Below are 24,641 nucleotides of genomic sequence, written 5' to 3'. Positions count from 1 at the left end.
AGTTGCAGTGTTTAAACAATAGAGCTTTTCAGACGGAACATTTTCGAGCTGCAGAAACATGGTGAAAGCTAAGGTCTGGACACTTCGGAAGTATTTTGTTGGCTTTCCAAAAGAGAGTGACTTTGAGCTTAAAGAAGAGACACTACCCGAGATACAAAATGGAGGTAACTATTCATTTCATATATAGTGGCCTGTTTTGTTTTTTTTTGGTAGCATTGCAAAGCACATACCACTGGCACTCATTTCTGTTTGTTTCAGAGGTCCTACTGGAGGCTGTATTCCTTAGCCTTGATCCGTATATGAGGTACATTAGTTGCAGTTTGCACTTTTTTCTTCATTGCCATGTGGCACCTGTGTAGAATTAATGATGTGCTGAAGGGAGTGTGCTATTGCAGGAAGGATCATTTGGTAATTAATTTTTAATCCTGACCACAATGAAAGTAGCAGTGGACTGAACAATGGAGTGTAACACATTTACGATAATAAGCAAACAACTCTACTGATATTGCAGAACACATCAAAACATGTCCAATTTGAAAATGTAGAGGTTGCAAGGAAAAGTATAAAATATGCTTATATTTTTTTCTCTGGTAATGTTGTACAGAACCTGGACACTAACATTAGTGTGTTTTAAAACATGGCGATTGTGCCAAAATTGTGAGTTTCCAAATCATACTTGAGCGAAAGTTCAAATCTCTACACTGAAATGTACTCAAGTGTTTCAAAGTAAATTTAACTGAAATCAGAAGTGAGGACAGTAACAAGTACCTACTTATTTACTGCATATTGTGCAGATTGTGATACGTCAGAAATTTGAATAAAACCTTTTTCACCCTACTTATACAAGACACACTCCTTGGTAATGAAACCTTGTGCATTCTGTTGTATTGTTTTTGCCATGTGTGAGTCTCTGAGTGTCTCTCTGTTACTTTAGAGCTGTGAGTTCAGCCTTAATGAAAGAAGGTGATGTTATGATTGGAGCTCAGGTTGCCAAGTAAGACAAACAAACACTTTGACAATCAAACATTTCTGTTATATTATATTGTACTGAATAATGAATCCTATTATTCATTAAAAGACCAAGGACTGAGTAATTAATTATAAACCATCCCCAAAACACTGCAATAGAATTGTTATTTGCTTGCCAGGGTTCTTCAGAGCAAGAACCCAGCATTTCCTGTGGGCTGTTATGTGGTGGCTCCAGGTGGATGGAGGACACACAGTGTGACCGATGGCAAAGCAATTTTTAGCCTCGATATGGCACGAGTTCATCCTGATTGGCCTAAAGATGTCCCTCTTTCCCTGGCTGTTGGTGCACTGGGGATGCCTGGGTAATGCAATTTTATTATCTATAAGACAAATCAGTTTATTCCAAACAACTCTGATAAAAATACAAGATAAACAACATAAATGTTCCTTTATTTCTCAATTCTATATGGGTTAGTTTGGCTGCCCTGTATGGCCTAGAGGAGATTCTGCAGGTAAAGCCAGGTGAGATTGTGCTGGTGAGTGCCGCAGCTGGTGCGGTCGGCACCATGGTGGGCCAGATTTGTAAGATTAAAGGCTGTAAAGTGGTGGGTTCGGCTGGGAGTGAGGAAAAAGTGGCCTACCTTAAGGAGCTGGGCTTTGACTACGTTTTCAACTACAAGACCATAACATCTCTGGATGAGGCACTGAAGCAAGCTTCACCTGAAGGATACGACTGCTACTTTGAGAATGTAAGTTTAGCTGCTGAGATAAATAAACTGGTGAGTTTTTTATGATTCACACTGATAGATAGATAGATAGATAGATAGATAGATAGATAGATAGATAGATAGATAGATAGATAGATAGATAGATAGATACTTACTTTATTAATCACCACTGGAAATTTGATTTGCATGAGCAGCCAGACATAACCATACATTTCAAATAAGAAAATACAGAAATAAAGTGGAAACAGTGGATTCAAGTAGATACAAAAATTTGCACTGTACATAACTACACAAAAAAAATATATTAATTAACAAATACGCAAAATGTACCAATATCTAAACAAACGGAGATTATGTATTAATTGTCCATCAGGTTCTAATGGAATGAGTATGACTATCTAGTTCACTAAAAACTAAAAAGGTCAAAGGTTCCTCTGCACATGACGGATGCATTATACATACTGTCTTACTACAGTAGGCACAAAAGGCGTTCTGTAACGTTTACTGTTGCACCAGGGTTGGATCAGTCTTCAGCTAGAATTACTCCTCAATCCAACAAGCATGTTGTTTAGAAGGTGAGAGGTGTTACCCATGATGACCAGTAATTTGGACATCACTCTCTTCTCAGCAGCCACCTCCAGAGGGACCAGATCCTCTCCAATGACAGAACTTGCTTTTTTGATGAGTTTATTTAGCTGGTTAACATCACATGCTTTTGCACTGATGCCCTAGCACACGACATCATAGAAACTTTCCTTTTCCTCGCATGTTGCTAATGTGACTCGCTCATGTCGGTTCCTTCTCTACAACATTAGAAGGATTCGGTCATTTTGTCCTCACAGGCTGCTCAGGTACTTGTTCAGTCTCTTGTCATCTCAAGACTGGATTACTGCAACTTACAGCAGGCAGGTCTACCTGTGAACGAAAATTCATCCAATGCAAATGATCCAAAATGCAGCTGCATGACTTGTTTTGAACCTGCCAAAGTTCTTGCATACCACCTCGCTGCTGCGTTCCCTCCACTGGCTTACAGTAGCTGCACGGATCAGATTCAAAACAATGATGCTTGCATACAAAGCCAAAAACGGACCTTACCTCAAAGCTCTTATCACTCCTTGCACTGCACACCGAACCCTCAGAGCTTCCAGCACTGCTCGACTGGTCCCGCCATCTCTCTGGTTAAGAGGTAGGTATACAGTACAGCAAGACTCTATTATGTTCTGGCTCCGAGGTGGTGGAATAAACTTCCCCTAGATGTCCTAGATCTTCAAACGACGGGTGAAGACCTACCTCTTCCTGAAACACTTGAACTAGCACATTTTCCCTTGTTTATGTGTATATTTAAAAAAAAAATGAAATAAATAAAAAAAAAAACTGAACAAAGATTTTGGTCGATGGTGTCCTAAGTCTGTAATCTAGCGAACAAGTGTCAATGTATTCATCAATAGGGACTTAAAAGCAATTTTTTTTTGTTGTATTTCATTGCATACATTAGTTCCTAACATGGCAATAACACATAATCTAGAAAATAAAGTAACCTAAGAATAACAATACTGCTACTGCTATTACTAATATTTATAGAAATCTTTATATAGATTTGGATGCCTAATAAAAAAGCATGAGATGAAAGCGGCAAGGAAAACAAGAAAAAATATAGCTGCAAGCAGCGATGGCGGGCCTTCGAACGTTTGTTCATCGCTATACGGTGCCTTCCAGAAAACAATGCACGGTGGGCAGGTGCATCAAGTGGGTAAATATCAGTGGACTATTTTATGTTGTTACTGACCCATTTGGGGACTGTAGGTAAATGAAACCCCACATTTTAGACAAACGGGGGCGCTAGTGAGCCACTTAAGAGACACACCTTTGTCTGACCTTTTTGTCCACACTTAACAGCCGACAAATGTGATGTATGTGTCAAATTTCAAGTTAATCTAAGCACACCAAAAGCCTTAAATTTGCCTGAAATAAAAGTAAACTTTGACATGATGCCATGGCAACAGTGTTTGAGATATCAAAAATCCGTTCCCAATTTCGCATCTGCAATATCTCTGCGTCATGGTGGCCAAGTCTGGTCTCAATTGCATGAATCCCCTAGGAGGATTATTTAAAAGTTTACCGCATGCAGCTGACAAAAAATCCACCTTTGTGACTGACACACTTCCTGGGGCCTGTTGGTGGCGCTATGTCCGAGATTCACAATAGGCACATCGATGCGATCGGGAATCCTTGGCCGAACATACACACTGCGTATCATCCCAATAAGACATTTTTTGCTTTAGATATTAGACACTTCCTGTTTCTCTGAATTCGCCATAACTTTGTCGCCTCGCCATGGCAGCACCGTTCGAGATATCAAAAATCCCTTCGCAATTTAGCGAGTGCAATGTCTCGGCATCATGTTCACAACGTTTGATGTCAAATCGCATGAATTCCCTAGGAGGAGTATTTAAAAGTTCACCGTATGCACTTATAAAACAATCCAAAATGGCCGACTTCCTGTTGGGCGGAGCTCATAGTTTAGAGCGCGAAAGTTGTTCGGGTCGATGAGATCTATATGCGTACCAACTCTCGTGCATGTGCGTACATAATTGCCCGATCTGTGCACCAATGTTTGTTTTTGCATTACAGGGGGCGCTACAGAGCCCCCCTGCCACGCCCGTATTCCAGCCTTTGTCCAATCCTAGTGAGCTGTAATTCTGCACACTAGTCATTTATCTGAGTCAGAATGTTACCACATGGTAAAATTGGTCAACTTCAACACTAACACTAACCAAACACTAAGGAAAATTACAACAGTATGACCTTTATATCCCTGATACTAAAATATGTTGTTTTTGGGTTTGTGTTTGTGTTCTGTTTAGGTTGGAGGTGCTTTCTTTACTGCAGCACTTAATCAGATGAGGCCTCGAGGACGCATTGCTGTGTGTGGTGCAATATCCCTGTACAACAACACCACACCTCAGATGTGTAAGTCCAGGGCAAGGTGTCAGTCCCTGTGCTAACTGATATGACTTATGTAGATACGGATTATTGATTTGCAGGTTTCCACTTCAGGCTTTCCTTCTCTGTTGTAATGACAGTCGAGTTGTTTTTCTGGCTCATAAGCACTATTTCTGTAACCTTAACGTTGTTAAGTGGCCTAAAGTTTGGAAATATAATTCTGGAAATATTGAAAGACATTAATGAGCACTTGCTGAGATGCTTTCTGTGTTCTCTTCTACTCCACTGTAGGTCCTTTTCCCCACATGGCCATGCTGGCTAAAAGCATAAGGATGGAGGGATTCCAAGTCAATCAATGGCCAGAGAAAGATGAGGCATCTGTCAAAAGACTGCTCACATGGCTAAAGGAGGCAGGTTTACATTTGGCAGATGCCTTTATCCAGAGTGACTTCCATTATCTCATATTTATACTACAACTGACGATTAAGGGCCTTGCTCAAGGGCCCAACAGTGGCAGCTTGGTGACTCTGGGCTCGAACTAAAAACCTTCCGATTAGTAGCCCAACACCTTAACCACTAAGCTACGACATGCAAGTTCAACCTGCACAAAGCCAAATGATTGTATGATTGGATTGATTTAACTTAAAAGTTATTTGGTGAACGATCTGGTCATGAAATATGTATTTGAACTAGAGACCTCTGATACATTTATTGCTGCTAATTATTTCTTAGGCAATTTAATGCTACAACTTAATGATTGAATCAGGGATTTATTTCCTTTAATTGATAGACACAGCAGTATTTATTTATTCATTTTATTTTTAAGGAATAAAACAATGACCAGGTATTATGATGTTTATTCACTGACTTATAATTTTCCTCCCAATCTAGTCAGGTTATCGGACTATAAGATGTCGCTATGATGGAGAACTTAAAGTTAGGGTTAGGTTGAAGTTCTAGCTTTATATCTGACTGGTATAAAGGAGGGTCACTAGAGACCTGTACTAAAAAATGTTAAATAAATATCTGAATTAAAAACAAAACAAAAACTACACAAAATCATACCAGTGGTTTAAAATTGGGGTTTTGTACTTTCCATGTCTGTGTTACAGGGGAGACTTAAGGTCAAGGAGAATGTTACAGTGGGATTCGAGAAGATGCCTGCTGCCTTCCTCCAGATGCTGAAAGGGACAGAACTGGGAAAAGCTGTTGTTAAAGTGGAATGACTGCTTTTTGTAATGTCACGTATAGAAAATTCAATGCATGTTTACTGTTAACAATTTTAGTAAACAAACAATACAGGTTTTATTGTTTTTTGGTGTTTTACATCCAAGAAATATTTTCATATGTATAAACATATACATACAATTGAATATATGTATAGTTGTGTTGCATGGTGGTATAGCTGGGTCCAAATGCACTCTAGTATAATACACAGTGAAATGTTACTGAACTATCAAAAGGTGCACAGAGATACGTTTTCTATAAAAAGAAGCAAATTCATGGATACAAACATAAAAAAAAATCTTGATTTTGGCACTTGAAATAATCACACAACTGTAAGCACTTACTCAGTTAGTTAAAATAAATAAGACATATGAAATCAATTCACAGAAAGCATTTAAAAGAGCTGCCAAACCCATCATAGCCCTCACACATTCTCACATACAAAACAATACTAAGGGCTGAGGTTTATCCATATAAAATGTCAAACTCCATGATTACCTGTAAAAGAATAACACACATACGGACACAAAAGAAGGAAAAAAGCAAGCAGCAAACATCAGAACTGGGAGGGCCACGGGGTCTCTAACACATCTTTAATCTCACAGTGATTACACACCCCACCTATTATGATAAAATTAAGGCAAAATACTCTGCATCACTTGACATAAATTCAGAATATATATATATATATATATATATATATATATATATATATATATATATATATATATATATATATATATATATATAAATAAACTTATATTTCAATCTTTTATTGTGCCTTCCCTTTCTTATGTAGTATTATAATAATAATAATAATAATAATAATAATAATAATAATAATTATTATTATTATTATTGTTATTATTTCTTCATTTTGATTTCAATTTTAATTGACATTTCTCTAAAATGTCATGGTGTTACAGACAGTAACATCACCACGCTGATCTTCTCTGATTGGCTACTGTTTTGCCCCTCAGTTTCTGTCCATTATAAATAAATAAATAAATAAATTAATTAATTAATTAATTAAAGAACAACAACAATTGTTATAATAATAATAACAATAATAATAATAACAATAGCAACAATATAACAATTGTTGTTATTACTGATGTTGTTGTTATATTCAGAGCCGATCCTGACCTCACTGGGGCCCTAAGCAAAATTCTGCTAAGGGGCCCTCCTACCTGACCCGTGAGCCATGTAAACCATTTGCCACACATTCACACTTGACACCCCACTGCTCCCACTACAAACCTCCCTCCTTTTAAAAAAGTTTACTCCATCTCTCAGTCAAAGAGTAAAACAATACAGAATTAATTGAGGTATAAACAAATCTTTATTGAATGGAATATTTTAAATAGAATTTTGAGTTGAATATTTAAAGCAAGTGAATTTAAATATAATTCCTGATATCAAAAATATGGTTACTACTATAAATCACACTCTTAATATTTACATTTTAAGTATTGAATACTGAATTCTTGATATCAAAAATCCACATCATGTGAATGTATAAAAGCTAAAATGGCTTGCCATACCGTATCACTGTGTTTTATAGTTATGCATGAGAGCAATACTTGATCCCTGATGGTTATTATTTACTGAGGGATGTGCATTCATATTGACCTGGCATTATGCCCATTCCAATGTAAATCCATTGGTTTCCATGTTGCATTAACGTTGTTGTAACCTTGATTGAGAGACTATAAACATTGTCATTTAGGAGCGCTATCACGCTACTTTTTGTACCGGTCCCCACACAGATGTTGCTGTAAAGCGCGCGTGTCATTTCGTGCACGATTACACGCGCATATGAACGCATGTTCACGCGCGGCGCGGTCATCGAGCTGCCGTTTATAAACACGGGCGTTTATTCACGCGAATGTTCACGCAATAAATTGTTGTGTGACGGACAGGCCAAGAGATGCACTGGCAGCACTGCACAGCTAATTTAACTAGTCAGATAGAGACTAGAGACAGAATCACATCAACTTTACTGTTATTTGCTCTTGCTGACATCAAACTTGAAGAGAACAAGTTTACCTGATTTCTGTTCTCGCATTTCACTCTCATTTTGTTTCTTTTTTCTTTTCATGGCCAGATGTATAGCTCCGCTTCATATTGTCATCTACACAGTAAAATTAACACGCGCTGTAAAATGAGGCAGGGGCAGGCGGGGACTTGCGTAATTTGCGGGGCCTTACGCAACTTGCGTAGTGAGCGTATAGGGCCGATCGGCTCTGGTTATTTATTTATTTATTTATTTATTAAAAGAGGAGGGGTTTTCTCTCCAAATCGGCTCTGGTTTCGCTTCTGATTGGTTATCCAGCGTAAGGGGCGGTGCCAGAGGCATATTTATAAATGGAAGGGATCAGAGAGCCTGTTGAGTAGTGTTTGTTTATGTGTGTGTGCTTAGGAACCGGGAGAAAAGTTCACCATGGTTATAGTTATCGAAAATAAGGTAAGAGTTTATATACATGTGTGATTTCTGGTGTCAGAACTGTGCATGTTTAATATATGTATAAATTCCAGTTATATAGTAGAAGCAACGTCTACTAGAAGCAATGAATAGAAAAGAATCATTTGGTCAGTATTGAACCGTGTGAGTCGGTACGTCACTAAGGAGTTTATTGTGGTCAGTCTAGTGAGTCTATATACTTTGTTTTTCAGACCCTCAGAAGTTTGACATTTTTAAAGATTAAATACTTAAAGTTTAACAACATGCATTGCAGCACAGTAAAATTATTTCTTCACATATCCCAGTGCCCCCGGTGTAGAGAGGGTTAAGGGCCTCCCTCAGGGGCCCAACAGTGGCATCTTCTTGGTGCTGGGGCTTAAATCCTGATTTAAACCCTGATTTTAGTAGGAGACACAGCTTGTGTTTTTTTCAGCAGTCATACAGTTTGTAATGGTGTAGATGCTTTACGTTCACTTACTAAAGAAAACAATAAATCTGTATGAATTATGAATTTATGGTGTGTGCAGTAATATAAAATACAAAACCCTTGTAACCATCTTACTGTACTGTGTAGCCTTGTACCGTCTATATTGTCTCACATCGTCTGTATTGTCTCATATAGCCTGTTTTTGTCTTTTATAGTCCAAGATAAATGTTTAGTGTTATTTATATAGTCTGTACTTTTGAGAGTCTGGAACCAAATTCCTTGTGTGTGTAAACACACTTGGCCAATAAACCTGATTCTGATTGATGTTGCATAATCATGAATGTGTTTTAGGCTCATGGTATCTTAAGTCTGTAACCTAGTGAACCAGAGTTATCGTGTTCGATGATAGAGACTTAAGCACTTTTGTACGTCTCTCTTGATAAGAGTGTCTGCCAAATGCTGCAAATGTAAATGTATAACCTCTGAGGAAAGGCTTTATTATGACTCTCAGTGCTTTTAACTTTGTTAAATAGACTGTAATTTGTAGACTAGAGCCTTATGGACTGATTTTGTCTGGGAATGGTGCTGTCTCTCAACACTCACATTTAACATTTTCTCTTTATTTTTTTTCTCCTCAGGGAGATTTTGATGCAGCTCTGAAAAATGCAGGGGACAAATTAGTGGTAGTGGACTTCACAGCCAAGTGGTGCGGCCCGTGCCAAATGATTGGCCCCATCTTTAAAGTGAGTACTTCTGTAGAGGTCTCTGCCCAACATCTGCATTTGTCAAATTGTAATGATTGTTCAGGGACTTTCTGAATCATTGTGAGAGTGTTTGTTTTGACCGTTATTCATTCCTTTTCATCCATTAACAAAAGTTAATTTCATTAGTCTGCTCTGTAGTGTAAAAGCTATTTGTAATACGCCAGATTAGTTTAATATTGAGCCGAATCCTTTCCATCAGGCACCAGGCAACACTCCGACCTTAAGATATTTACCATCTGCTATTTTCTTTCTTTCTACAGGCTATGTCTGAAAATCCAAAATATAAAGATGTAGTTTTTCTGAAGGTGGATGTGGACGAAGCAAAGGCAAGTCACATAATTTGTTTCAAAGTTAAATTGTTTGAAATATCTTTGCGCTGTTGCTATTTATTGTCCCTAGTACTTAATCACATACATCACTTAGTGCATTTGTTAAATGAAACACTTGTCTTCAGAACAATGCGGTGAGACTAGAGAACCTGTTTGTGGATGCTTTCTTTTGTCATTAAAGTGCTGGGTGAATGTGTAGACTATATAATTAGTTTTCCCTTCTGTCTTAAGCATTGCTCATTGCTTTGTATATCGATTGTGCACGACACAGTGTTAAGCAAGGAAGAAAATGTCCATGCTGGTTTGAATTAAAAATGCTGTAACCTACACATTTTTATTAGCGTCTTATAACAGTGCACCCAAAGTGATTTCTTCCCCTTATAGCAATTAAAGAATAAAATTGAGTAGATGACGGTGTTAGAATGAGTTGTGTTGAAAGACATGACACTTTGCTACACAATTGTTAAAACTGGTTCTGCTTATTGACACCCAACACTTCCTGATCAGTCAGTTACTTCAGTAGATTTCCTTATGAATGAGTATACTGATGTAAACTGTCTTTCATAGCCAAATGTGTAAATTTAGGCTTAAGGGATTAATGTCTATCATTTGTTTTTGATTTTTTTTAATGATATTTTTTATTTAATCTGTCTTCGATTAGCACGCTACTGTTAGAACAAACCAAAACAAAACAAGGGTGTGTCACATACTTTGGCTTCATCAGTGCCAGGTCTGAGAATATGGCTGCTTTAGCCCAGACTCACGTGACCTTGTCTGTGAAAGCTGTTGGATTTCCAACACATTTGCATGCAGTTAAATAAAGCGTTTGTCTAGTGCTGGACACAATCTCAAGCACAATCTCTTCCATCTGCCCAGACATGTTAATGGCTGTAAAAGTGCATTATCTGATCCATCGATAGTGCCCAGAGAGGATATTGGATACTGGTCAGATTTATTAGTGTTATCATGAATGTGTTATTGTTATAAGTTCTGCTTCTCCACTCTCTGTCTGTCTACAGTATACAGATATATTTTGTGAATATGTACAGGATTTATGTATCTGTTTTTGAATTATTCTCCAACAACCATGCAAATTCATCTTGGGTACATTTGTTCAATCTGAGCTTTCTTTAATCTTTAAGTCTTTATGGTGAGAACCGATTTAGTGGCTCATACATACACCCGGTATCATGTGCAGAACTTTTCAACAGCTAAACTTGAACCAGTTCATCTAACATACCCACAGACACCATACACAGAAAAAATGGGATTTCCACATCACAAGAAGAGCTTTTACATTTGACAGCATTTTCTAACATTCAGTAAGGTTTCCAGCGCAATAACGCATTCAGGTCAGAAGACTTTGTTTTCCAAAAGCTACATTTCAGGCCTTATTTATTTCCATATTGGAAAAAAACAAGAAGCTGGTGAAGGAATGCCTGTTTGTAGCTGCTACAATGTAATAGAGAAAACACTAATAAACAGTTACTAACTTATGTCATGGATATTTCACAGAATTCTTTTTAAATAGAAATGGATAAAAGGGATCTGTTCTGTGTTTCATTGACAAACAAAAAAAAGTTGAGAAATGGGCTAGCAATCAGAAGGTTGTGAGTTCGATCCTATTTCCACCAAGCTACAGTGGCCCCTGAGCAAGGCTCTTAACCCTCAATTGCTCAGCTGTATACAAATGAGATAATGTCAGTCGCTCTGGATAAGGGTGTCTGTCAAATGCTGGAAATGTAAATGAATTAAAGGAGGTTGATTAACTCCATGGTGGTAAGATAATATCAGCACGTCTATGGTTGTGCAACAATGCCATGGATGGAGCTCATAGTAAAGCCAGTGTCTGCCTGGCTGTTAATGCTTAATGTCCTTCAGTCGTTAGCTGAAATAGAATCCTGAGTTTGTCCAAAAGTATGTCCCATTTATTAACGAATTCTCACTATGCACTATTCAGCTCTGCTTCATTGTCCACTCTACTAATGCATTTGGTAAAATAACAAAAGTTGGCAGCAGGATTATGAAGAGTTATTCGAACAGCTTAAGTGACATTGTCTGTGCAACACAGAATGAAATGCGGCTTGGATGTGTAAATCTTCAGGGATTTGAAGTGATGCACAGAGTGAGCCGTTCTGTGCTGGGTGTGGGGGGGATGTGCGGGGTGTGGAAGCTGCATGGCAAAAGAAATGAAATTGCTATCTGCTTGGCCAGTGGTGAAGAAGCATATTCAGCTGATATGATGAACTCTCATTTGTTTCTTTCAGGATGTATCCAGTGCATGTGGGATCCGATGCATGCCAACTTTCCAATTCTACAAGCGAGGGGAAAAGGTGATTCCTTCTCTAATACTGACTTTTGAAGTCCTGTGTTTTATAATAGCAGAGCTGTATAGAAAGAAATTATTTAATGCATTGCGTTTGGCTGACTCTGTGTAACCTCATATCCTGTTTACAGCTGGAGGAGTTTTCTGGGGCCAACAAAGAGACGCTGGAAAATATGATCAACAAACATAAATGAATAACACACACACACAATCCAAAGAAGGTTTGACCTCCGTTGTCTGAGACTCTACAGTAAGCCTATAATTCCATATGTATCATTAATTATTGACATTTATTGCCAGAAAAGGCTTCTGTTATTTTTTTAATATCAGAAATTCAATAAAACACAAATAAATTACTCTTGAACAGTGTAACTTCCCATGGAGTTGTTTTTTTGCTTTAATAAAAATGTGAAAAGAATAGTTTATACACATATACACTGAACAGTCACAAAGTTTTTACACATCGTACAGGTTCATGTATATATATATAGCAGCAGAATTATGCTTAATACTGTTTCATTTTCTATATGAAAAAATACAGCTTTATTTTTCAAAACACTTGTTATTTGGAGTTTCGAAATGGCTGTTTACAAGTCAGAACAGAAGACTCCTTTATCCACCTCGTTGTGTTGATGCTCCAGCTTTGTCTGTGTTGAGTGGCGTATTAAAAATGGAAATATCCTGGTTTTCTTTTCCTAAAAATGAGAGAAAAGGGAGAAGCTATTATAGATGAAATCTAATTTACAACTCTAAATCCTTTAATCAGAATAATGTCATTAAAATCTATAGTGAAATTACTCTGGATTTAAACAGTAATCTAGATGTTGAGATTATTAGTTCCGTCTGGATGCGTATTTCAGTATTTGACACCGGAGCTTCGGGCACCTACTCCTTATAGCGCAGTTGGACTAGGTGTTGGACTACTGATCAGAACGTCATGAGTTCGAGTCCCAGGTCCACCAAATCTACCACTGCTGGGCCCCTGAGTAAGGCCCTTAACCCTCAATTGATCAGATGTATAAAATGTAAGTCACTCTGGATAAGGGCGTCTGCTAATTGGTTTCATTTGGTCATGGCGCTTCATGTTATAAAGCTATAGGCTCTGAACAGAGGAAATACTATTTTGAGCTCAGAGACAGCAAACTACAGTAAACTAGATTCATAGACAGATAACTAGATGAAACTAGATTAAATATTCAAGATAGTTATTTGTCACATGCTCAGTTATATATATACAGTATACAGCTTGCAGTAAAGGAAAAATCTGATCTGGTCTTATGCTTGACGGCATATTAATAAACTACATTTAAGAACTAGATTTGTAAAGTTCGTCGAGACAAACTTTGATGTTGGCTTTGACGGTGCAAGTATTCGCAAAGGCCGGTGCTTTTTGGAGGAGAGTGGACATAAGGGTCAGTGTTACTTTTGGAGGCAAGTGGACAGAAAGATTGTGAAAGCTACTGGACCGTTATGGTGCCAATACTTTTGGAGGCAAGCGGACATGAGCATGTGACGTGATCCGAATACCCATGAGGCAGTTCCCCTTATAGTGCTGAGTGTTTTGATATGTCACATGTCCATGTTGTGCAAATTTTTGATTTTCACGTGACGACACGTGGCCAGAATACACGTGAGGCAGTTCCCCCATTGTGCTGAGTGTTTTGATATGTCACATGTCCATGTTGTGCAAATTTTTTATTTCGCTTATTTTGAGGGTGGGGCTACACGTGACGTCACGTGACGTGACCAAAATACACGTGAGGCCGAGTGTTTTGATATGTCACATGTCCATATTGTGCAAATTTTGGATTTTCACGTGACATCACATGACGTCACGTGACGTGACCAAAATACACGTGGGGCAGTTCCCCTCATTGTTCTGAGTGTTTTGATATGTCACATGTCCATGTTGTGGTAATTTTTCATTTTCACGTGACGACACGTGACGACACGTGACGTGACGTGACCATAACACACGTGAGGCACTTCCCCTCATTGGGCTGAGTGTTTTGATATATGACATGTCCATGTTGTGCTAATTTTTGATTTCGCTTATTTTGGGGGCGGGGCTACACGTGACGTCACGTGACGTGACCAAAATACACGTGGGGCAGTTCCCCTCATTGTGCTGAGTGTTTTGATATGTCACATGTCCATGTTGTGCAAATTTTTGATTTCGCTTATTTTGGGGGCGGGGCTATACACGTGATGTCACGCGACGTCACGTGATGTCACCAGTATACCCGGTGGGGTGCCAATACTTTTGGCAAAAAGTGGCTACTGAAGGTTTGGACATTTCATGTCAATACTGCAGTCATTATGGGATTCTACTTATTATTATACTGCATAGAACACAGGAGAGAAGCCGTGCCTGAGCTCTGCGCACGCTGCGTGTGTGAGAGCTTAGAGGAATTTTAGGAATTCTCCATTCAAGTCTATGGGACGTTCCATCGTCGACTACGGGAAAACCGAAAGTTCCGTCGGAACGCAGAGACAAAAACTTCGTCCGGAGTAACGTCCTAAAGAACCTGTCCGAGTTTGGTGTAAATCGCTCGAAAACTTGCCGAGTTATAAACCTCCAAAGTTTATAATGGAAGTGGATACGAAAAAAGGCCACTTTGAGCTTCCGTACCGGGAATGCCGGAATTCCGATCGCTTAGAAAAGTAACAGCAACAAACTTCAGACCAGGGTCTACGACATATCCGAATTTGGTTCATTTTTGTCTAAGAAGAAAATATAATAATAATAATAACTAGATTTGTAACAAACTTTGATGTTGGCTTTGACGGTGCAAGTATTCGCAAAGGCCAGTGCTTTTTGGAGGCGAGTGGACATAAGGGTTAGTGTTACTTTTGGAGGCAAGTGGACAGAAAGATTGTGAAAGCTACTGGACCGCTAGGGTGCCAATATTTTTGGAGGCAAGCGGACATGAGCATGTGACGTGATCTGAATACCCATGAGGCAGTTCCCCTCATTGTGCTGATTGTTTTGATATGTCACATGTCCATGTTGTGCAAATTTTAGATTTTCACGTGACGTCACGTGACATCATGTGACGTCAGGTGACGTGGCCAGAATACACGTGAGGCAGTTCCCCTTATTGTGCTGAGTGTTTTGATATGTCACATGTCCATGTTGTGCAAATCTTTTATTTCGCTTATTTTGGGGGCGGGGCTACATGTGACGTCACGTATCGTGACCAAAATACACGTGAGGCAGTTCCCCTCATTGTGCCGAGTGTTTTGATATGTCACATGTCCATGTTGTGCTAATTTTTTATTTTCACGTGACGACACGTGACGACACGTGATGTAACGTGACCATAACACACGTGAGGCACTTCCCGTCATTGGGCTGAGTGTTTTGATATATGACATGTCCATGTTGTGCTAATTTTTGATTTAGCTTATTTTGGGGGCGGGGCTACACGTGACGTCACGTGACGTGACCAAAATACACGTGGGGCAGTTCCCCTCATTGTGCTGAGTGTTTTGATATGTCACATGTCCATGTTGTGCAAATTTTTGATTTCGCTTATTTTGGGGGTGGGGCTATACACGTGACGACACGTGACGTGACCAAAATACACGTGAGGCACTTCCCCTCATTGGGCTGAGTGTTTTGATATATGACATGTCCATATTGTGCTCATTTTTGATTTTGCTTATTCTGGGGGCGGGGCTACACGTGACGTCACCAGTATACCCGGTGGGGTGCCAATACTTTTGGCAAAAAGTGGCTACTGAGGGTTTGGACATTTCATGTCAATACTGCAGTCATTATGGGATTCTACTTATTATTATACTGCATAGAACACAGGAGAGAAGCCGTGCCTGAGCTCTGCGCACGCTGCGTGTGTGAAAGCTTAGAGGAATTTTAGGAATTCCCCATTCAAGTCTATGGGACGTTCCATCGTCGACTACGGGAAAACCGAAAGTTCCGTCGGAACGCCGAGTCCGGAACTTTGTCCGGAGTAACGTCCTAAAGAACCTGTCCGAGTTTGGTGTAAATCGCTCGAAAACTTGCCGAGTTATAAACCTCCAAAATTTATAATGGAAGTGGATACGAAAAAAGGCCACTTTGAGCTTCCGTACCGGGAATGCCGGAATTCCGATCGCTTAGAAAAGTAGTAGCAACAAACTTCAGACCAGGGACTACAACATATCCGAATTTGGTGCATGTGGCTCGAAAGCCCTAGGACGAGTTACTCTTGATAAATTTGTGGCTAAGAAGAATAATAATAACTAGATTTGTAAAGTTCGTCGAGACAAACTTTGATGTTGGCTTTGACGGTGCAAGTATTCGCAAAGGCCGGTGCTTTTTGGAGGCGAGTGGACATAAGGGTTAGTGTTACTTTTGGAGGCAAGTGGACAGAAAGATTGTGAAAGCTACTGGACCGCTATGGTGCCAATACTTTTGGAGGCAAGCGGACATGAGCATGTGACGTGATCTGAATACCCATGAGGCAGTTCCCCTTATTGTGCTGAGTGTTTTGATATGTCACATGTCCATGTTGTGCAAATTTTTTATTTTCACGTGATGACACGTGATGACACGTGACGTGACGTGACCATAACACACGTGAGGCACTTCCCCTCATTGGGCTGAGTGTTTTGATATGTCACATGTCCGTGTTGTGCAAATTTTTTATTTTCACGTGATGACACGTGACGACACGTGACGTGACGTGACCATAACACACGTGAGGCACTTCCCTTCATTGGGCTGAGTGTTTTGATATATGACATGTCCATGTTGTGCTAATTTTTGATTTCGCTTATTTTGGGGGCGGGGCTACACGTGACGTCACGTGACGTGACCAAAATACACGTGGGGCAGTTCCCCTCATTGTGCTGAGTGTTTTGATATGTCACATGTCCATGTTGTGCTAATTTTTGATTTCGCTTATTTTGGGGGCGGGGCTACACGTGACGTCACGTGACGTGACCAAAATACACGTGGGGCAGTTCCCCTCATTGTGCTGTGTTTTGATATGTCACATGTCCATGTTGTGCAAATTTTTGATTTCGCTTATTTTGGGGGCGGGGCTACACGTGACGTCACGTGACGTGACCAAAATACACGTGGGGCAGTTCCCCTCATTGTGTTGAGTGTTTTGATATGTCACATGTCCATGTTGTGCAAATTTTTTATTTTCACGTGATGACACGTGACGACACGTGACGTGACGTTACCATAACACACGTGAGGCACTTCCCCTCATTGGGCTGAGTGTTTTGATATGTCACATGTCCATGTTGTGCAAATTTTTGATTTCGCTTATTTTGGGGGCGGGGCTATACACGTGACGTCACGTGACGTGACCAAAATACACGTGGGGCAGTTCCCCTCATTGGGCTGAGTGTTTTGATATATGACATGTCCATATTGTATAATATTGTATAATAATAATAATAATAATAATAATAATAATAATAATAATAAGCTTATAAAGGAAATCAGAATGTTGGCTTGTACAAAGCCAACATAATAATAATAATAATAATACTAACTAGATTTGTAAAGTTCGTCGAGACAAACTTTGATGTTGGCTTTGACGGTGCAAGTATTCGCAAAGGCCAGTGCTTTTTGGAGGCGAGTGGACATAAGGGTTAGTGTTACTTTTGGAGGCAAGTGGACATGAGCTATTGGACCGCTAGGGTGCCAATATTTTTGGAGGCAAGCGGACATGAGCATGTGACGTGATCTGAATACCCATGAGGCAGTTCCCCTTATTGTGCTGAGATGCACTGTCAGCACTGCACAGCTAATTTAACTAGTCAGATAGAGACTAGAGACAGAATCACATCAACTTTACTGTTATTTGCTCTTGCTGACATCAAACTTGAAGAGAACAAGTTTACCTGATTTCTGTTCTCGCATTTCACTCTCATTTTGTTTCTTTTTTCTTTTCATGGCCAGATGTATAGCGCCGCTTCATATTGTCATCTACACAGTAAACATTAACACGCGCTGTAAAATGAGGCAGGGGCAGGCGGGGCCTTGCGTAATTTGCGGGGTCTTACGCAACTTGCGTAGTGAGCGTATAGGGCCGATCGGCTCTGGTTATTTATATTCACATTAGACATTACAACAACCCAAAAGACACAAAAACAAACACAAGGACTCAGCAAACAACACACAAGAAAACCGGTATAAATAGGGAGGACAATTGAAACACAAGGAACAGGCGTGCAGAGGCGGAAAGGATTAAGGATAGGGCGGGGCTAACACACGTAAACACAAAAGAAAAACAAAACCAGCCACAACGTCCCCCTGGGGCCTGTTTCAGAAAGGAGGTTCAACCAACTCTGAGTTTAAACTTGAACTCTGAGTTGATAAACCCTAAGCCAAACCCAAAACCATAAGCAGTTCCAGTTCTGCTGGTGAGAAATATGCAGACTTTCTTTTTTGCCTGAAGCTGTTACCATGGTGACTCGTTATATCTGCACTCCATTGATAATAGCTTTTTTTAGTTGTGGTGCACGCGCTTAACTCAGAGTCAGTCAACTTAGAGTTGATAAAACTAACTCTTTTCAGCTGTTCTGTAACCGAAAACTCAAGTTCAAGTTTAAACTCAGAGTTGGTTGAAGCTCCTTTCTGAAACAGGCCCCTGGTGTTCAGACAGGGAACGGTCCAAGCCATCCATGACATGATCATCACACTTTTCCCATCTGTGCAATTGTGTATAATGAAGTGTGTGTTTTTGTGTGTGTTTTTCATCTCTCTATCTCTCACAGGTCCTTATCCACACATGCATATGATCTTTAAGGAGTTGCGTATGGAGGGCTTCCTGGTGGGGAGATGGGCGCATAAAAATGACGAGTCTCTGAGAAGGCTGTTGACTTGGCTGCAGGAGGCAAGTAGCTTAATCTTCTAAATGTCTTAACTCATCACTGACAGCATCCTGGTAAAGTATTATAGAGTCTTGTTTCCGTTTTGCAAACTGGCTTTTTTTTTTTTTTTTGTTCTTCTGCAGGGAAAGCTGAAGTGTAGAGAGCATGTGACTGTTGGGTTTGAGAACATGCCAGCTACCTTCATGGGGATGCTGCAGGGAGAAAACATGGGGAAAGCCATCGTTAAAGTCTGAAGACCTTTCTTCTGGCGCCGTATTGCAAAACTCTGAGAATGTAATAAATTCTTTGGCTTGTTTTTGAAGAGTTGTCTTTTCTTATGGTCTGTAGTGGTTTATAGTTGAGAATGAGATGATTCAACTGTTTATTGGAAAGCAGCTTTTGACGATTTAACAATTTAGTCAGAGATTTTGCTGGAATTTTTAGATTTTTAGCTTAGCTGAAAATCCAAACCAACATAGCCACCTGCTATGCAGGACATGTCTTCGATGGGAAAGAAAATTATTTATCAGTTTGACCCAGGTGCGATTTTTTTTACTTTGCTTTTACGAGCATGCGTTGTAGTCTTTGAAAAGTGCCCCATCAGCTGTCTGCTTTTATTAGAACGGAGAAGCACAGGTACGCGCAGCGTGCACGCGCAGTCAGAGCTGGAGGCGTTTATCTATAACGTTAATCGGCGGAAAGCCGCAAAGACGGCAACCAAAAGCAAGGCACGTTTATTTGTATAGCACATTTCATACACAGAGGTCATTCAAAGTGCTTTACATAGAAATTATCAAACAGTTTATAAGAGAGAAAAAAAATATATGTAAAAATAAGACACACGATAAAATCATAATAAAAACAGAACAATTAAAGAAAATAAATGTGATTTCAATAAAACAGTTTAAAATATGTTAAAAAGAAAAAAACAGGAGTAAAAGTGATTTGGATAAAAAGTGCAGTCAGTGTGAATCAGCACAGTGCTCATTTAGTAAATGCAGAGTTAAACAGATCTGTTTTTAATCTTGATTTAAAAGTGTCTACTGTTGAAACACATCTGATCTCTTCTGGAAGCTGATTCCAGTTATAGGTGGCGTAATAACTAAATGCTGACGCATCTTGTTTTGAGTGAACCCTTGGTATCTCTAACTGACCTGATCCTAATGATCTGAGTAGTCAGCTTGGTTTATATTCAGTTAGCATATCTGTAATGTACTTCGGTCCTAAGCCATGAAGTGATTTATAAACGAGTAACAATACTTTAAAATCTATTCTAAATGTAACTGGAAGCCAGTGTAAGGACCTGAGGACTGGAGTGATGTGAAATATGAACTGATTTGATTCAAGACTGGCATCATTACATCATGCATAAAATTTTGGTGTCCACTTTTGCCATTTTAAATAATACCATAACTTTTGGCTTACTATGTAGTCATATTTCAGATGAAATCCTAGAACCACCCCTGTGCAATGTAATGCAAATCTGCTTCTGATTACAATTAAAACATATTTACATTAAAAAAAACTAAACCCTACTGCACTGAACACACTTTTTAACATAAAACCTTTATTTTGTTTCTCAACAAGATAACAGTTTCTCAGTCCAATTGATTTAAAGTTTGGATTTTTAGGGCTCCAAAGTCTAGATACGTTTATATGCTTTCGTAATTGTGGGAAAGATAAATTTGTCAAACTGATCAATAACCTGCAACAATTCAATGCTATCTTCTCTACTGGTTTGTTTTTCCACAGGCATGCAGCTCAAACCTTCACCAAGCCAGTTACAGGCACTGTATTTTACTTCACAATGTTTTCCCAACCTCACATCCTGAAACCATTAGATCACTTTGTTAGCTAAAAGTCTTTCACCAGTGGGTGGAATGTTCTGGTAGAAATTACCGCTTGTACAGCAGGAACCAGTAGAAGAAAAGTTGACACTGCAGCGGAAACCACGTCAAAGCTAAAGTCTATACAATTTCAAGCGTTTTGTTGCCTTTCCAAGGAAAGTACATTTGAACTTGAATACACACCAGATAATGCTGTGTTTATTCTAAAGTGGACTAACGTTTCTATCACACTGTACAAAATAACCAGTTTGCCGTTGCTGTGTCCAGGGATGTAAAAGTAACAAACTGCTGTACATGTACATTACTGTAAGTCTTCTTACAGTTATTGACTTCATGGTGTAACGGCACCATTTTTTTTCCAAAATAATTAAGTTGTAGTTCTTTTACTTGAGTATTTAAAAAAATAAACCAGCCTTGCTGTGACAAGAACAAAAAATACTTAACATTATACTTATTTATAAACTGTTAACAATTAAGGTAGTTATATTTCTACATTTTATTTTTTATTGCGTCACATCAATGATTTAAATTCTTTGTACAAATTTTTGAACAAATTCAGCTTGTCATGTTGCCGTATAAATCCAAAGCCCTCTTTTCTGAAGATGTTCTTGCATTGAAAATCATTATCCTATTAATCTGCTCAGTTGTATCATGTCTCAACTGTTAATTACTTGGGATTGGAATGCAAGCCAGACGAGGTAAATGTTATGTATTGTATTATTCATGACAGGTTTATGCCATGCGGTTACAATGACGTGACAACAATTGCCCGTTCCTCATCAAAGGAAATGAGTCTGGTTCTCATAAATCTCTTGATTGTTGAAATGGCACAAAGACACAGCTGTGATGTCCCAGCTTGTAGTATGCCTTAGGAGCTATGTGCACAAATATTAAAGATCACTATCTGCTTGTCCAGTGATGAGTGCATATTCACACTCAATGTGACCTCATATCCTGTTTACTGAACAAGGTTGAGGAATTATTTGGGGTCAACCCAAATGCACTGAAAGAGAATGTTACCTGTAGAGCAGAGGTATTCAACTAAAATTGAAAGAGGTCCAGTAAGAGAAAATTTCTTGAAGCAAAGGTCCAGAAGATCATAATGTCTAACTAGTTAGTGTGATATATATTTAAGTAGCCTAGTAGTTGTATCAACATCTGCAAGCAATCAAAACCTGACTGTCAAATCAAATAAATTCAGTACAATTCAAAAACATTTTGACAATATTTATTGTCATGTAACATAGAACTGAACATATGTATGATTGTAGACATGTATAACATTCTCTCATTAAATAAAAGTAGGGCTACATTTCAAAATAAGAGAAAATAAATAAAATGTGAAAATTGTGTATGTTTAAATAAAGTGCTTAACTTTCCCTTTTATATCTCAGTGAGAGAACTGAGCTCTAGCTTGGCAGGATGTTAAACCTGGGCTTGAATGGAGTCAGGGCCGCTCTCATACACATGTGGAGGTGCTCATTAGTGACCCTGGAACCATATTTAGATTGGATTATGTTCATTGTAGAGAAAGCTGCCTCGCAGTTGTATGTAGAGCCAAACATGGTCAGGATGTGTAGGGCTACTTCCCTCAGACCTGGGAAAGATGTCTCAGGGACACTGTCTTCAGATTTGAGTGGATATGTTTGTTCAAAACCTTTGTTTTGTCTCAGAATGGCGTTTCACATTGTCACTTTTAATAAGTGCCACGGTTTCTGAACATATGAGACACACTGATTTAGTGTGAAGTGGGAAGTGTGAACAGAAATGAGTCCGTCCATTCTGGATTAAATGTTTTCGCTGTCCACTTTTCTTTTTTTTGGAGAGCACCATTTGTTCTTTATTCTTCCTTTCTCCGTCTCACTTGTCTGTTTCTCTCCCTTTCTCCGTCTCACTCGTCTGTTTCTCTCCCTTTCTCCGTCTCACTCGTCTGTTTCTCTCCCTTTCTCCGTCTCACTCGTCTGTTTCTCTCCCTTTCTCTGTCTCACTCATCTGTTTCTCTCCCTTTCAACGTCTCACTCGTCTGTTTCTCTCCCTTTCTCCGTCTCACTCGTCTGTTTCTCTCCCTTTTTTTTCTACATGTATCGCTATCTTTCTTTCATCTCATCTGTCTTGCACTATTGAGTCGCAGTGTTTACTTCAGGAATGCACTATCACTAGCACTATCGTGTTTACGAGTCCTATCACGTGGGATGGATTAACTCGCATGAAATTGGTCTGTGCGTTTCCACTACCTTTACCATAAAGATTGCAAAAGCTGTGACAGATAAAATAGAAGCGCTTCGTCAAGTTTTAAATCATAACCTTTTGTTTTGGCCGTGGGTCCAGGTCCGTATTGGACAGCTTCTGGGTCCGGACCCGGACCACGGTCCGCCTGTTAGTGACCTATGCTGTAGAGCAATATATTAGATCAAATCCCTCTGAGGATCATCCTGACATGTACTTCACATGGAAGGGATAAGACTTTGTAAAAGATTTGTAAAAACATTAACATGGTCAGTGTCACAGATTTGCTTTGCTTTGGAAGGTTGTGAGTTCACATCCCAGTAAGAACTGAAATTCTGCAGATGTGGAGCAGCTTTGCTGGTTACTGTGAATCCTTGACTGTAAAGAGTTGGTGTCTGTACAGACACAGCATCAACATAAAAAACCCCTGATAATTAACAACTAACTAACTAATAAACAAACAAAATAATAAATGACATCATGAAGGTAGCTGAGGGCTGAAGCTCATACACACTTTTACGTAAGCTTTGAGGATAATTTGTGTTTAGGAGTGATAGAGGAGCTGAACTTTGTATATAAATGTACAAAAGAAAATGCTAAAAGATAAATAAAACTTGAACACTTGGTAGTGTTTTTACATTTACATTTACATTTACAGCATTTGGCAGACGCCCTTATCCAGAGCGACGTACATAAGTGCTTAAATCTCTAACATTGGATACATTAATGCTGGCTCAGTAAGTTACATACTTAAGATACCATGAGTTTAAAACATTTGTTCAAAATTACAATGAAAAAGTGTCAAAGGGTTTTTTTTTTTTTTAAATGCAAAAGATAAGGAAAGAAGTGCTAGTTGAAGTGTTTCCTGAAGAAGTAGGTCTTCAACTGCCGCTTGAAAATAGCCAGTGACTCAGCTGTCCGGACCTCTAGGGGAAGTTCATTCCACCACCTTGGTGCCAGTACAGAGAAGAGTCTTGTAGTATGCTTGCCTCTTACCCTGAGAGATGGTGGAACCAGTCGAGCAGTGCTGGTAGATCGGAGGGTGCGGGGTGCAGTGTGAGGAGTGATGAGGGCTTTGAGGTAAGAGGGAGCTGGTCCATTTTTGGCTTTGTAGGCCAGCATCAGTGTTTTGAATCTGATGCGTGCAGCTACTGGAAGCCAGTGGAGGGATCGCAGCAGCGGGGTGGTATGCGAGAACTTTGGCAGGTTGAAAACAAGCCGGGCAGCTGCATTTTGGATCATTTGCAGAGGACAGATTGCATTCAGTAATCCAGTCTAGAGATGACAAGAGACTGAATAAGTACCTGAGCAGCCTGTGTGGACAGAAATGGCCAAATCCTTCTAATGTTGTAGAGAAGAAACCGACATGAGCGAGTCACATTAGCAACATGAGAGGAAAAGGACAGCTGATTGTCCATGGTTACCCCAAGGTTGCGAGCTGTGTCTGAAGGGGAGATCAGAGCCTCGTTGTGCAAGGATATAGCAAGGTCATGACCTGGGGATGAGTCACCTGGGATGAACAGCAGTTCAGTTTTGCTAGCATTTAACTGATGA

The 24,641-nt window shown here is 39.4% G+C and overlaps 3 protein-coding genes across 4 annotated transcripts in view; 2 read left to right on the top strand and 1 right to left on the bottom strand.

Annotated features, from left to right (window-relative positions):
- Positions 1 to 19,336, top strand: LOC132848870 (prostaglandin reductase 1-like). 2 transcript variants are annotated; one of them, XM_060874925.1, is made up of 8 exons: positions 1 to 164; positions 259 to 304; positions 935 to 994; positions 1,149 to 1,331; positions 1,445 to 1,718; positions 4,562 to 4,667; positions 18,919 to 19,037; positions 19,158 to 19,336. In XM_060874925.1, the coding sequence occupies exons 1-8, from the start codon at positions 59 to 61 to the stop codon at positions 19,266 to 19,268; spliced, it is 1,005 nt and encodes a 334-aa protein (XP_060730908.1). In that variant the 5' UTR covers positions 1 to 58; the 3' UTR covers positions 19,269 to 19,336. The 2 variants fall into 2 exon arrangements, with proteins under 2 accessions (XP_060730908.1, XP_060730906.1); XM_060874923.1 differs by lacking the exons at positions 18,919 to 19,037; positions 19,158 to 19,336 and adding exons at positions 4,932 to 5,050; positions 5,753 to 5,946 and having other exon boundaries at positions 5 to 164.
- Positions 8,203 to 12,554, top strand: LOC132848872 (thioredoxin-like). Its single transcript, XM_060874927.1, has 5 exons — positions 8,203 to 8,334; positions 9,397 to 9,501; positions 9,783 to 9,848; positions 12,119 to 12,184; positions 12,309 to 12,554. The coding sequence occupies exons 1-5, from the start codon at positions 8,311 to 8,313 to the stop codon at positions 12,369 to 12,371; spliced, it is 324 nt and encodes a 107-aa protein (XP_060730910.1). The 5' UTR covers positions 8,203 to 8,310; the 3' UTR covers positions 12,372 to 12,554.
- Positions 12,659 to 24,641, bottom strand: part of svep1 (sushi, von Willebrand factor type A, EGF and pentraxin domain containing 1) — a 112,553-nt gene continuing 100,570 nt past the window's right edge. Inside the window, exon 48 of the mRNA XM_060874919.1 lies at positions 12,659 to 12,872. Coding sequence (XP_060730902.1) covers positions 12,842 to 12,872 — 31 coding nt within the window. The 3' untranslated portion in view covers positions 12,659 to 12,841. The remainder of the gene's footprint in view (positions 12,873 to 24,641) is intronic.

Source organism: Tachysurus vachellii, chromosome 7 (genome assembly GCF_030014155.1).
Source record: "Tachysurus vachellii isolate PV-2020 chromosome 7, HZAU_Pvac_v1, whole genome shotgun sequence".
In the NCBI taxonomy this organism is placed as follows: domain Eukaryota; kingdom Metazoa; phylum Chordata; class Actinopteri; order Siluriformes; family Bagridae; genus Tachysurus; species Tachysurus vachellii.
This window is presented reverse-complemented; position numbering and strand designations above follow the sequence as displayed.